At 40.4% G+C, this 14,850-nt stretch overlaps 1 protein-coding gene across 1 annotated transcript in view; it reads left to right on the forward strand.

Annotated features, from left to right (window-relative positions):
• The window catches only part of CCDC192 (coiled-coil domain containing 192), a 159,963-nt gene that overhangs the window by 87,831 nt on the left and 57,282 nt on the right, over nucleotides 1-14,850 (forward strand). Inside the window, exon 4 of the mRNA XM_059919093.1 lies at nucleotides 8,870-9,002. Within this exon, the coding sequence (XP_059775076.1) occupies nucleotides 8,870-9,002 (133 nt within the window). The remainder of the gene's footprint in view (nucleotides 1-8,869; nucleotides 9,003-14,850) is intronic.

The raw sequence follows: 14,850 nt of genomic DNA on the forward strand, positions 1-14,850 counted from the left end.
AGAGACTGTCTTACAGAGTGAAGTAAGTCAGAAAGAGAAAAACAAATACCGTATGCTAACACATATATATGGAATCTAAAAAAGAAAAAAAAATAGTTCTGAGGAACCTAGGGGCAGGACAGGAATAAAGACACAGATGTAGAGAATGGACTTGAGGACACAGGGAGGGGAAAGTGTAAGCTGGGACGAAGTGAGAGAGTGGCATGGACATATATACACTACCAAGTGTAAAATAGATAGCTAGTGGGAAGCAGCCGCATAGCACAGGGAGATCAGCTCAGGGCTTTGTGGCCAACAGTGCTTTGTGGCAACTATCCCTCTTGGGATAGGGAGGGTGGAAGGGAGACACAAGAGGGAGGAGATACGGGGATATATGTATACGTATAGCTGATTCACTTTGTTTTACAGCAGAAACTAACACACCATTGTAAAGCAATTATACTCCAATAAAGATGTTAAAAAAAAAAAAAGCCTTCTGGGTTAAATCGCACACACACACACATACACACACACACTCACAAGCGACCCAAAAATTTTAAGTAAAATCATAGCTGGATTATGAGGAGTGAAACTGAATTTAGGTTGTAAATATTGCTTAATGTTTCCCCAAATGTTCAGCCACCTTCACAGAGCAGGACTGACACCTTTTAGCATGGAAGTTCTCAGGTGTGGCAAACCATTGCTATATCTTGGGTCATCTTTAAAGGTTTATGGTACAGGTTGCCCCAGTGGTCAAGAACAGAAACTGCAAGCAAGTCCTATGGGAGAGACTAAGCTAATGATCACCAGATTGAAAGGTTTTAGAAAAGCAAAGAAAAATTTTGTTGCAGTATTGGAAACATGGTTTTCTTGTCATCAAACGGACACAGACTACAGTGTCACCAATACTAGATAAAATGTCATCTATCACACATGCATCATCAGTACACATTCATAAGGTATCAGGAATGTGAACAGAATTGGGGAGGGGACTATGAAATGTCTTTGCAATGAGACCCCCAAAGTGACCTTGCCTTGCAGCACTTGGACAAATGAACCCTAAAGCAGTTCAGTTTTGATCATTGGGTTTTATCTACAGTCATCAAGACTGTATATTTGTAACTTATTTGAATATCAACTGCTTGCTTTGTTCCTATAGCATCTTTGAAGAATTTGATTTTTCTAACTGAAGGCCAGGACACAGTTTTAGTGGCACTTGATATCCCCTCTGAGTCTTTTTTTACAATATGACTTCCTATTTATTACAGTGGATAGCTGAGAAGAAACTGAGAAGAGGAAAATCAAGAAAAGAGAATGTTTAGGAAGCAATAATAACTGAACTGTTAAACACTGTCTGAGGTTTTAGATAGAAGTAGTTGGTCTCAGTGTATGTGAACTATGTATCGTTGATTCTGTTGTCACTTCCCAACATCTGCTTCAGCAATTTATTCTCCTCACTTGAATTTATATTGTCAGATTAGTTTAATATTCAAGTGAATCCTCCCTTTCAAGTAAAAGAGTTAAAAAGACAAACCACATCTTGAGCTAGGAGTCAAGCTGGATGCTTTAATTCCTGGTGATTTCTCCGTATGCATTTAAATGTCTTTAGTCAAATTAACTGTCAAACATGGCTTGCAATGAACCTGACTGGAAACTTTAAATTTTCTTAGGGAGAAACTTGACTTGAGATTCTTGCCTCTTATGAAATTATTTTTATTTCCAGACATATACCAGATTAAAGGAATTGAAAAATTAAAGAATGGACAAACTGCTCATTTAATTGCACCGATAGAATATTTGACTAATAGGTATCACTGTAAAGCCCTTTGCTCAATAATTCATTGCCAAGAACCACCATCTCAGAAGTTCTACTTATAAAGAATAAAGATCCTAAAATAATAATATCACTATCAATATTAACTAATACAATGCCATTCAGCAATTTACAAAACATTCACCCATACACTCAGTCTTTTACTTTTAACATCGTAAATATTTTTATATGAGATCAAATCCATTTCATCTTAAACTTAAAAATGTCTGCTGTAAAACTGTTTCAATTTTGCATTAAGAAAGCAGCAGTTTTTTAGAACATTGTATTTCATGGGAAAGTAATACACATCACAGAGAACTTCCTACTTTGCTGCTTTCTCTAATTTCTCTTAAACACTGTACAAAGCTATTTCATGCTATATGAGAATCATTTCTCCTCTTATGATAATTTTCATCTCCTCTACTTAGATTTCCTTATGATTTGTTAAGTTGTTTTGAGACCAGCTCCTGTTCTCACTAAGCCTACATCCCCTATAATTTCACTGCTCTTAGGGAAGAGTGGTGTTTCTGAAGGAGAGGGATATTTCTTGGGAAGGTTAACTTAATTAGGTTCTTTATCACACAGAAAAACCCTTCAAGGTGATTTAAGCAACTTGGTGCTTCAGGATCTTAATTTTTCAGTCCTCAAACACATGCTTGTGCTTTATGATTCAAGATAAGTCACAGATGGCCAATAGCTACAAAATTTTTCCCAGAAGGCAGCCTTAGTCAAGTTCAAAAGGAGTGCTGAGCACAGAAAAACAAAACAAGTATCTGCCCAGTAATAAAGTCATTGCAGAGAAAAAGATCTTCATTATTTTTATAATCATGTTGGAGGAGATTAGCAGGACTGTCATAAGGCAGATATAGGAATTCTTTTTCACCACCTGTATATTCTGTCCTCTGATTTCTGTGCTCTTCCATTATGGATGTTTGCCTATGTTACCATCACCTGTAGAGGTGGGGCTGAGAAGCTGAAATTGCTTCACACACATCTTTGGCCCTTTGGGCTTTCTCTGTCGCCAGAGAGGGTTGGACTGAAAAACAGGCTTCCTAGCAGGCTCTGTTAGGTGTGTGACTTAGGTGCACTTCTCCCTCCATTCTCAGGGTGTGATTTGAGATGGTAAGCCCAAAAAGTAGATTTGGCTTTAGCAAGCACTGGCTACGTTTTCTTTTCACAAGACCTATTGAACACTCTATTTTGTTCTGTGCTGTGCTCAGCTAATAATATAAAAACCTATTTATTGCACTGTAGGTTCTTTCTCAAAAATCTCGGCTGCAACCATTGTAAAGCAATTATACTCCAATAATGAAGTTAAAAAAAAAAATTTCGGTTGTCAGCCTGATTAATGTTTACTGGGTAAGAATGTCGAGGCGGGGTTACACTCACATAAAGAAGGAACGTACAAGCAGTACCCGTTAATCTCAGAAATGGATTTGTTTGAGTACAGATATTCTGATGCTATATGAAAGCAAGTTGGCCGGTAGATATTGGTGCAGCTTATTTTTTTGAAGTTAGCAGGATCTCAATTACCTAAAACTTATTCTTTCTATCAAATGTAACCCTCATATGTATCATATAGAATGACCTGAGTCCAGTACTTCCTGTTAAAAGAGGGCTTTAAGGGAAGGCTGCCTGCCTATCACGACCACCCATGCTATAAAGGCCTTGCCATCACACTTCAATACTACTCTTTTATAACCAACTCTGTTATACTGACTTTCTGCTTGTACTCACTCTGTAACTATCCAAGGTTACCTTTATGAACCTGACAAAGTAATGGTGCTATTGATTAATGAAGCCTCATGTTACCATTGAAAATAAAAATCAGCATCTGGAATCAAAAGACCTTGATTCAAATCAATTTAGCTACTTCCTAACTAGACTCCATGATTAGATCAACTCAAGCTCCCTGGGACTTCAGCTCTCTCCTCTGCAAAACAGAGACGCTAACATAGATGACAATTAGGTTTCCTCAATGAGCAGCGGCTGTTGGGAGTGCAGGTTAAGGTTAATGAAGCCACAGGTGCAACCCGGTGTGCAGGGATCCCCACATCAAACGCTTGCCACAGAGCCCTAAGAAACACCCATGGCACATACTCATTATCCCTGGACTTTTAAAATATTCACCTGAGGCAGTATAAACATAAAACAAAACAACAGATGTGAAACTGATGTTTTAAGCCGAGTTTTATCCAAATGCTACTCTCACTTTTAATGGTTTCATTATTAATGACTGGTTGTTAGAAGAGAAATGAAAGGAGAAAACTGGCTATACCTTCTGTATTCAAACCATTCTCTTATATGTCCTTGGTACTGGGCATTTTATCAGCGGTCCTCTGGAGACAAAACCTACCTGTTATGTATGCTCTCTAAGTGAATGAGGGTGGGCTGGATGGGGTAGATTCCAGACAAAATGGGAAGAAGCTGTGCTCTGGCAGGCCCAAGACAGAGATTCCACAGGAAGCACGAGGCAGGGCTTCAGAGCACTCATATCATTCCAGGAAGGCAGCCACCTACTTTGCCTAGGCGTTGGGCCAGCTCTGGCAGGAGATTGGATCAAGGCTATTTGTATGTCTGTTTCAGGACATTAAGTTTTGTCTACCCATACAAAGTAAGGAGGAGATCAATGCAATCAGGCAGAAAACGTAATTTAGAAGAAGAAAAAGGAGGAGGAAAAGAAGAAAGAAAAGACAAAAGTTTTGCTTTCAAGGAAGTATAGATTTTATTTTTTGTAAAGTGTGACAGAGTCACCTGTAGAGAAGATACTTTAGTGTTTTAGTGGCCAGTTTAGAGTTTCCCTGATGTGTTTCAAGGAATAATGACAAAAACCAGAAAGACATAGCCACTACATTGCAAACATAGCACTGGGTACTGTCATTTATGTGTTATGTCATTTAATCCCCACCAACTCTATGAAATGGGATCTAGAGCCTGAAGATGTCATGTGTCCGGCCTAATTTCTCATGGCCAGTAATTGACAAAGCCCAGCTTTAGAATCCGAGGCCATGATTCAAAGTGTGTAGAAAGACCAAGAAATTTTAAACAGTGCTGGCAACTCTGTGTTGAAACTCTTCTATAAATAGTTGCCTGATTATTCCTAATTCCCACTGACTTGGTATAATGCAAGCTATTCAGCAATGTGATACGGATAAATATTTCCTTTTCAAAACACTGCACAAATACATGATTTCCTCCCTCTGTCCACCCTGTAGGAGAAGTAGGAAAAGAGCAAGGTAATAGGAATTTACCTCTAAGCTATAAAGCCTTCCTATCCTTTCAGTAATCCCTGAGGGGGGCTCCTGCTTACTAGGGAGACCATAACAGACTCCATTAGATTCAAGTACAGCACTTGGGTTGCCTGGCTAGAGGATGCCAGAAAAGCAAAGGAAAATATTATTGTTACTGAAATCATTTGATGTCTATGACTAATAAAAAACATGTTGGCAAACTGAATTTTTAGAAATCCCCAAAGGACTTGGGTAAAGCTATGAATTAATAGCATACAGTAGTTCTGTCTGGAGAAAATTTAAAAAAGAAAAAAAAGACAATGATGTTAAACTGTTTTCAACTTTATCTGAATAACCAAAAAGTACAAACAGAAATCTTAAGCAACCAATCTAGGTCCCTTATTCAACTTTAAATTTAAATTTAAATTTCCCCTCCCCTTTCTCTTACAGCTGAATAAGAAAGTTTATACATTTTGAGTCACATTATTCTTGAATTCTGAGGGACCTACAGGCCTTCTTGGGCTTCTTATCCAACATCTCACAAATACCAGAATTCTCTCTAAAGTATCTCTGACAGCTGTATCCACCTTAGAGACTATGAGGGCTGAGGTGTCCATTCATGCAAGCGCTGTGTCCCTGGAGGGTTAGGGGTGGAAGGAGTTGGGGGTAAGCCAGACCTCCAATTACTTCTTGACCCAGGTCCCAGAGGTTACTCTGGGCCTGCCTGAAGATGTCCAACTAGGCAGGCTCTGCCTGAGTCTGCCCAGGGCAGGAGGTCTTTGCCAGGACTCATCCTATCTTGTTATGGATTCAAGCTCTAACTGCTGGAGGGTGCTTTCTCATGCTGTGCCACAATCTGTCTCCTTGTGTTTCCTCCACATTGTTTCTCATGCTATCTCTGGAACAATACTGTTTGACTCAACTTCCTCTCCTCTTGAGTACCCCTTAGATAACTGAAGTCAACTGTCATGACTCCCCTATATACTGTCTTCTCCAAACTAAATATCCTCAGCTTCTTTCTCAGATCATAAGGCAAATAGACAAATATTATAACAATAATAAGAGACAAAAAACAATAACAATAAGGGAAAGACAAAAAGGTGGTCTGGAAACAGGAATTTTTTAAAAGAGTTGTCTTTTTAACTGAAAAGCTGAAAAATTTAAGTGATACTGAGGAGTGCTGTATCTTTCCACTGAGTTCCTGTACGCTAGCCCTTAAGTTATCCCGTCAGGATGGAAATGTAGCTCGTTAAGAGTTTTACTCAGTGACACCATGCCAGCTCTTAGGGATCAGCCATCAATTCTCACCAACTTGCATTTATTTTTGCTTTGTTTATTTAGTATCAATGCCTACTTTGAGAAAAGTTTCTGGAAGAATATTTACCTGCATGTGAATAGATGTGACACGATTTCAGAATTTGAATACCACCTATTAAGAATTAAGGGAGGGGGCTTCCCTGGTGGCGCAGTGGTTGAGAATCTGCCTGCTAATGCAGGGGACACGGGTTCGAGCCCTAGTCTGGGAAGATCCCACATGCCGCGGAGCAACTAGGCCCGTGAGCCACAACTACTGAGCCTGCGCGTCTGGAGCCTGTGCTCCGCAACAAGAGAGGCCGCGATAGTGAAAGGCCCGCGCACCGCGATGAAGAGTGGCCCCTGCTTGCCGCAACTGGAGAAAGCCCTCGCACGAAACGAAGACCCAACACAGCCAAAAATAAATAAATAAATAAATAAAGTAGCTATTAAAAAAAAAAAAGAATTAAGGGAGGGACAATGTAAGGAAAGTAAATCCTTAGTTCTTTCTCCTCCCAAAATTTTATCATGTAAAATTCCACATACAGAAAAGTTGACATAATTTTATAGTAAACACCTATATCCTTCATAGCTAGACACTACAACTGACACTTTGCTATCTTCAGTTTATCACATATCTATCAGTTTCTCTATCCATCCATCAACCCGTCTTACCTTCCTACACATTTCAGTGTAAATCGTGCTCATCAGTACACCAAATCCCTGACACTTCAGGCTGTATATCATTATCAGTTCTTTTTTGATACTTTTCATTAGCACTCTGTCCTGAATCCCTCTTGCCATCCTTTCCCTCACTCCGTCCACTTTCTCAATTTTCGTTTCTACATCCTTCCTCCCACTTTCCATCCCCAATGTTCTAAGTGGTAAAAGCAAAGTGTGAAAACTCTGAGCATGGAGCCGTCTTGAAGCAGCATCAGGAAAGGCCCCTCACAGGTGTGATCACCATAGACCTGGGCTAGATGAGGTCTGCATGAACAAGCTAATGCAAACCAATTTACAAGAGAGAGAAGTACAGATTAGCAAGACAATTTACTGGGAGAAACACAGCTACCAAATACTTAGGCACCTGCATCTCTTCATCAGTTCAGTCTCTCCCTGAACTAAGCTGCATGACAGGCCAAATTGTGAAGGGTTTAGGTGAACAGAGACACAGAGAAAGACAGTAAGAAGGTCTTAGTGGCATGGAGCAGAGATCTTACCAGCACTGTTTTAACAGCTGGCCAGCATGGTGTCTAACACCAAAGGGGTGATTCATAATTAGTACAATGATAAAATGAGCACATGAATACTAACTGCCCCTCTAGCAGAACGTCTGTGGCTCAGGGCGCCTCTCACCTGGACGGGCTGAGTAAATTCTGCCCACTTCCACCCCTCTAACGTTCTTTAATGAAGTTCCCTGACCACCATTCTCCTTTGAATAATGCATTTTCTTTTATCCGGGCATATGCCATTAATTAAGCTTTCATGAAGTCCTGTCCTGCTGTCTGTAAAATGAGAGGTCTGTGACTATCTAATCCCATCTTTGATACACTGATTTTATTGGCTTTACTCTCAAAACAGGGAGTGATTCCCTGCTACCTGAGTCTACTCTTTTTAAAGATCGGGGAACACCACGTTCCCTGGCGAGCAAAAACTATTCCTTTCCTTATCTCAAGATTTATGTCTGATAAGAAATGTTAGTCGTTTATTTTCTGGGCTTCCTAATTACCAGCCCACAAAGACTTGGCAAGGTGAGCTCTTCAGTGGAAAGGCAGCAACACAAAAATGCAAACGCAGCACTTTTCACAACAGACAGCTTCTCTGTAGTTGCAGAGAAATCCAAGTTTGATAAATCCATCGTGAGAACCATAAATGGAGCTTTCTAGTCATACAGTTTCAATGGGAATCCTTTGGTTATGTAACAACTTCTTAATGTAGTTCCTTCAAAGGTCTCGATGTCATAAATCAGATTATTTTATAGCAAGGAATTCCTGTCCTTGCTGTTTCAATTGCTTGAAAACCCTCTTACCACTGACCACTTTCTCTAAATAGATACCAGAGTAAATATTTATAAACATCAGCATTTCATGGTAGCATCACATGTTTTAGAGTTTATCTGAATGCAAACCATTATGGTGTTAGGGCAAAAATGACAGAATCAAGGCTGTGATTATTTCATGTGAGTCTACTTACAGATTGGAAAAAAAGTCAGATGTTTTTAGGTTTTGGCACTTCAATGGTAAAATGCAGACTGCCAACTAGAGTTCTTTTCTAATTGCCTCTATATATAAGCAGCCAAAACACAAGGCTCAGATCCAGATAAAAACCATTTAATAGGGTGAAAGATACAATGATGCAGAGAGTAGGCTTTTATTGTTGGCGATTCCAGTGCTCTGACAGGAGCACATGTACCTCACACAGGACTCAGTCTAGATGAACAGGGAGCATTTCATCTAAGCTGGCCTTCAAAGGCCCTGTTTGTTCAGACATCATTAGTTCTTTTTATTCCTTTGATGCATCTGTCTCTAGTGATGGAAACTCTTATTTTTTTAAGAAACTAAAGCACAAAAGGAAACTGGAAAAGCTACAAACTGATTTGGCAACAGCTAAGCAAGAGGCTGCCATCACAGTCCTGGAACTCAATGAGAAGATAAAGACTCTATGTGAAGGAAAGCCAGCCCCTAGAGGTCAGTATTACCATGTGACACTCACACACTGGCCCTTGGTCCTAGGTGATGCGTATAGCTTTTCTGGCAACAAAGCAGAAAGCAAGGCCACAGCGCCAGGCAGCGTACTGGGCCAACAGTGTGCTGGCCTGGCCCGACCTCCCTTCTGCATGATTAGAGACAGCACGCAAACTCCTAACTCCAGGCTGGGTGTGATTTCACCGTGTGAGAGGCAGGGGATGAATAAGCAGTTCCTTAAAGAAGAGTCCCTGAGACTGAAGAGGGGACTGAAACACGTCTGAGAAGTGTCTTGCTGGGTGGCAGTGAGGGAAGAGCAGGGCCCAAGGAGGAGACCTGAGGCCCCCAGGGATGGGGCTCTGAAGTGGGGCAAGGAGAGGGGCTTGCCTAAAAGCGTAGACGGGCCGATAGACTGACTAAGACGGGCATGGGGAAGGAAAGGAATTTGTGTTTTAACAATAGGCTAACGAGCTAGAAACAAACAGGGAAGCCTGGTTGGGAATGAAATCTGGCTGGTTCAGAAAAATTTAATAGCCACTCTGGTTTGGATTTTTAAAACAGTTTTCTCTCAGAGATGATAACAAACCCGGGGGAGAAAACCCCTCGGACTGTCATCATCAGCAATAATATGAGCTCACATTTAACACTACATGGCAGGCATTTTGCTAAGTGTTTCATGTGCATTTAATTCTCAGAATAACCTCTGAAGCAAGTACATTTACGGATTCCACAAGAATAAGCACAGGCTTAGAGATGCGGATTATTACCTTGTCCCAGGACAGACATGTATGGCAACCTGGGCAATCACCCCAGGGCGCCTGCGCAGCTCTGGGGCAGTGAGGCTATTTCTCTGCTCTGGGGCAGCAATAGCAAACCTCGTTCTGCCTGGTGGACCTCTTGCAAAACTATGATTCCTTGGGATGAATGTCTTCCTTTGATGTGCAGCACTCTTGTAAAGCCAGGAACATGCAATTGTTCTTACTCCTGCTTCCTTCATTACTCATAAGTAATTACGAAAAAAGAGGAGGAATGTGGAAATAGTGGAGGAGGACAAAGTAGGTGACGTGGTGGCTGCAGAAAGTGAGACACTCCCAGCGTCCTGACCACATGGGAAACTGTTTAATATGAGTTTGGTTTTCATTTTCAATTTTGAATAGCACTTTCCCGAGATTGAAATGGCATGTAACACCATCACTTTGAAACGCAGCTTTTGCTCTTTCCACAGAACAACATAAAGAGAGTTTAGTTTGCTTTTACCACCTTGAAACCTAAAAGAATAAAATCCGATAGAGAATATTATGCATTTAAAGGTCTTTATTCTAAGGCATCATGGCCATATTTCAAATTGGTTGCATAAGAAGAAGCTGATGATGATTGTACAGCACATTGGAGAAAGTTCTCCAGCTCGCCTGAGAGAAGCTTTCAACTTCTCAACTGTATTTTGAATCTAGTGGAAAAAAAGATTTTATTGCAAGGTATCTACTTCTCATTACTCTCATTTTTGACAAAAATAATATCGTTTGCTATCTAATGATGATTTTGTCCCTTTGAGAGATTGATGGGTCAAAATTAAAATAGTACTGAGGCACGAGGACTCTAATGGTTGCGGAGGGAGGTTAGAAAACATTAAATCCCACCTTTGCTTCTTTGTCCATTTTTTTCTCTATATTTCTAGAAGGGAAAAAAACTACCTGTACAGGAAAAAACAAAACAAAAACCCTAATGTATTATGAACAGATATAAATTTAAATAAAGTCAAGTACTCCAAGGTCAATTATGGATGAAAGCAGGGACTCCCTTTTCAACCCATGTGTTGCTTCTTTTATTTGGTGGAGAACCTGAGTCAGTGGACTGACATACAGCAGGAAGGTCTTAAACCAAATATTTGCACAATCTTACTCTCCCATGGGTCTCACGCAGCGTCACCCTGCATTCAATAACCCAGGAGATTGTCAAGGCCGTTGTGGCCCCAGAGTAATATGAGCTCTCATTCTCAGAGACTTTGGTCACCTTGCCCTACCTCTCAATTGATTTGAAAGTAAAGTCTGAAAAGATGTAGGTAACTTTAACACACAATGAATCCCATTTAACCACTGGACAATTAGGGTTGACCCAGCTCCCACACACAGTCCTTGACCAGAACACCACTCCTTCCCTAGTTAGTCCTGTGTCCTTTTATAAAATGCTTGTTTTTGGTTTTCAGACATCTGTTTGCAAATGGCAGATGCCCCCAGTTATAATAGCTTAAGGAGAAAGTGTGATTTATTGGCACAAGTGTAAACAAACTAAGAAAGTGCATGCCATTAGCCTTAGAGTCCCGTAGATTCAGGGTCTCAGATCCCATCAGGGCACCTGTGTCTCTCCACTCTGCTTCTCTCTGCATTGAGACTTTCATTCCCTCAAGTGGGATGTCAGGAGAGTCTGGACACATGGCCACAATTAACTAAGGGCTGCCCTCCTTGTCTCTCCTCCAGAGAGGAAAAAAAGCATTTTTCCACCAGCTCCAGTTAGAAAAAGTACAAGAAAATACCCTGTCCTGGCTTGGGTTGGGTACTCATCCGGGGCCATGAATCAATCTTTGTAGCCAGGCGTGGGGAAGTATGGTTGGACAAGCTTGGTCATGCACCAGCCGCCGGGCGGAGGGGCACAGGGAAATAAGGGGGGGAAAGGAGGATGTTGTGACTAGTGGCTCCCAGAAGCACAGAGCTGGACTGGGAGAAGAATACTTCCTTAAAGGAAGGGAGAGCCCATTGCAGGAAAGAAAGAGTGAGGCACAAAACCAACATGTCCGATCCACTTTCAGCTGGTAATCAAGTTAAAATATAATAAAATGCTTAATGAGTCACCCATCCATGTGTATTTGTACTTTTTAAGTAGATTCTTCTTGATGAACAAAAGACCTTCATGATCCAAGAAATAAATGTCCAGCAGTATAACTTCGGACCCCATAGTAGATGGAGAATGAACCACTTTGGGAAAGGAGACCCCTTCCAGCCTCCATCAAGGGACTTCGTGGTCGCCTACTCTGAAAGCCAATCTTATTGTAACAATTGAAATTACAAGAGGGGAAAAAGTGTTGATTCTAAGTGACATGCTATCTGGATTAACATGAAGCTACTTCTCTGCTATAGTTACAAACCAGTGCCTATAGTTATAACAAGCAGATTAAAGAGATGGATCCAAATAAATTAGAATTTCTTTTTATGCAAATGTGCACAATTTTTCCCTGTTTGGTTCATTTTCTAAGTAAGACTATTTATAAGGTTGCCATTCAACCTCTGATCCGAGGAATGTCCTGGAATACTAGGAATACTTTTAAGCATGTTCAAATTGATGAAACAGTGAGCTACCAAACTTTTTTTTAACACGTAAACACAGAAAAACTATTTCATTGGCTATGTACTTAAATTACCTCCAAGGAAATAAATGATTTTCGTCAATGGAAAGTTCAACCAAAAAGAAAAACACCATTATTATAAAACTGGCACAGCAGGAAAATTACTTACAGCCTGATCCTTGTTTGTTGATTTTACTTTGTACAGATAATCACGGCCCAGGGCAGATTCCTTGCCTCATCTCCACAACCTGCACCTGAAGTGCTCACAGTTTAATTCACTCACAGAATTCAGTGAAATGCCTATTATACCCGTTCAAAGCTTGAGTCCACCTTTTGGTAAACAGTAGGCAGGAACCTAAGGCTAGATTTCAAAACCATCTTTGCTCCCTTTGGTTTTGGAGCACAAAGTTACTTTGTAAAGGACCTTGGTGACTAAGTCCTGTTGTTGGCACATGAGCATCAAGTCATCTGCTAAGATGAAAGCTTGTATCTTTGACCAGAACATCTGGGACCTGGTTTATAGACTTCAAGCTAGCATACTAAAGGGAATGCACTCTTCTGGATTTTTTTTTCCTTTTAATTCTTTTCTCTTAATATGCACAGCTGCTATACCAAATAACATATATCTAGTTCCCACAGGCAAGTTCCCATTGTCCCACCGAAAGCCGTATCAACTTTAAGTCATCTGTTGGTTTTACTCTCATTAAGAAGACTCTCCCAGGTAGTACAGGTACATCCCAGGGCATTACCCAGGGCTCATGGTCTGAATAGAGCCAAACACACTTTTGAGGGAGGCTTGTAATAGGATTGACTTTTCAGTGACACAAAATTATTTTTAAACACTATCCCATTAATTTTAAGAATCATACTTGCTGTCCTACACAATTATGAAAGTCAGGAGATATATCTCTTTGCCAAAACCCCAGAGCCAACTCTAACTAGCATTCTAAAGAGTATCTTTTTATCATGATGTCCATCCCCAGGCACTCAGCCCAAACCTTCTCTCCCTCTTTTTATTTCTCCTCCTGCAAACCTCCTTGGGATCAAAACTCCTACTGCAACTAGATGTTAAGAAAACAGGGATTTGAGGGTGATAAAAATGTTCTGGAATAAGATAGTGGCAACACTTGCACAGACATTGTCAATACAGTAAGACCACTGAATTGCACACTTTAAAATGGTTAACATGGTGAATTTTATGTTATGTGAATTTTATCTCAGTTAGAAAAAAAAAAACAGTGATTAAAATAATCCTCACAAAGATGTAACACCCTGTCAAGTGTATTTTAATGAGAATGCTTTGGGTCTAAATAAAATCTTGCCTTGGTAGAATTCCAAGCTTTTAGAGAGCGGTCATATTAATATTTATTGGAGTAAGGCTAGTCTTGAATAGTTGTCCATTTGTATCTAGTCTTTTAAACAATGCCATCCTCTCTTCTTCTACTGTCTCTCAGCACAGCTCTTGGAAAGGCTGCTATTCCTCAAAGTAGGAACCAATTTCTTGACTAATAGTTCTGCATACAACCTTCTTTTGCCATTGAACACAGATTTTTTTTTTTTGCCTGTCTACCTAGAGTTTCCTAAGAAAGTAACAAGGAGGACCCTGGGATCTCACTGTTTCAACTTCTGGGACTTTGTCAAAAGCGCTGCTCACCACCCATGGCATCAGATTGCGTGAAGCTCAGTGTGACATTTGATCAAAGCACAAACAGGCAGCCTGCACTTTCCTATTGCTGCCAGCTGTGTTACTGCCTTGATGGAAAGTGACAAGAACTCAGGGAAACAAAAGGTGGAGAGTTTCCCACCCACATAATTATCCTTACATTTGCAGAAAAGAGTTTTCTTTTAGGCACTCCTACTGAATCCTTAGATACAGAAACTATTCCACGGTGGGATATTTCACGTTTAGGCCAATAAACACCAGAAATTAACCTTAGGAAAAATGAGAGACTGTAGGAATAATAACTTCAAGGTGTGCTTTTTAAGTATAACAAGTTCCTAAGGAGTTTTAGTATTTACCTCATAGAAATAGTTTATATTTTTCTTTATAATCCCCTAGTCTCATTCAGAGATTACCTGTCAGGTTGCCTCTTCCTTTGTCCACTGAAGTCTTCCTGAAATAGAGCTGTTTCCTGGAATAGAACCCCAAAGCCAAAGTCTTCTCACTGATTTCAGAAGTTCCCTCAAGGATAAACAACTCCTCCAGGAGTCCCTGAAAAGCTTAGGGACTTATTGCAAGAAGATCCCAAGAAATGTTACTTATTCAATATGTACAAATTGAGGGTGGTTCTAATTTTCAAAAGGCCATTCTAGAGGCCTCTAGGCCTAAAAATAACTCACATAAAAACTAGTCGTGACTCAGGACTTTGTTGGTTGCAAGTGACAGAAACCAAAATGAAACTGGTTTAAACAGAAATGTATGAGCTGCTAAGGCTGGCAGTGAGGCTGAGCAGGCTTTCTGGACTGCTCATTTGGCTCTTCTTTGCCTATCGGCCCCATTTGAGCTATCGCAGG

The sequence above is a fragment of the Balaenoptera ricei genome, chromosome 3, assembly GCF_028023285.1.
Source record: "Balaenoptera ricei isolate mBalRic1 chromosome 3, mBalRic1.hap2, whole genome shotgun sequence".
Classification (NCBI taxonomy): Eukaryota; Metazoa; Chordata; class Mammalia; order Artiodactyla; family Balaenopteridae; genus Balaenoptera; species Balaenoptera ricei.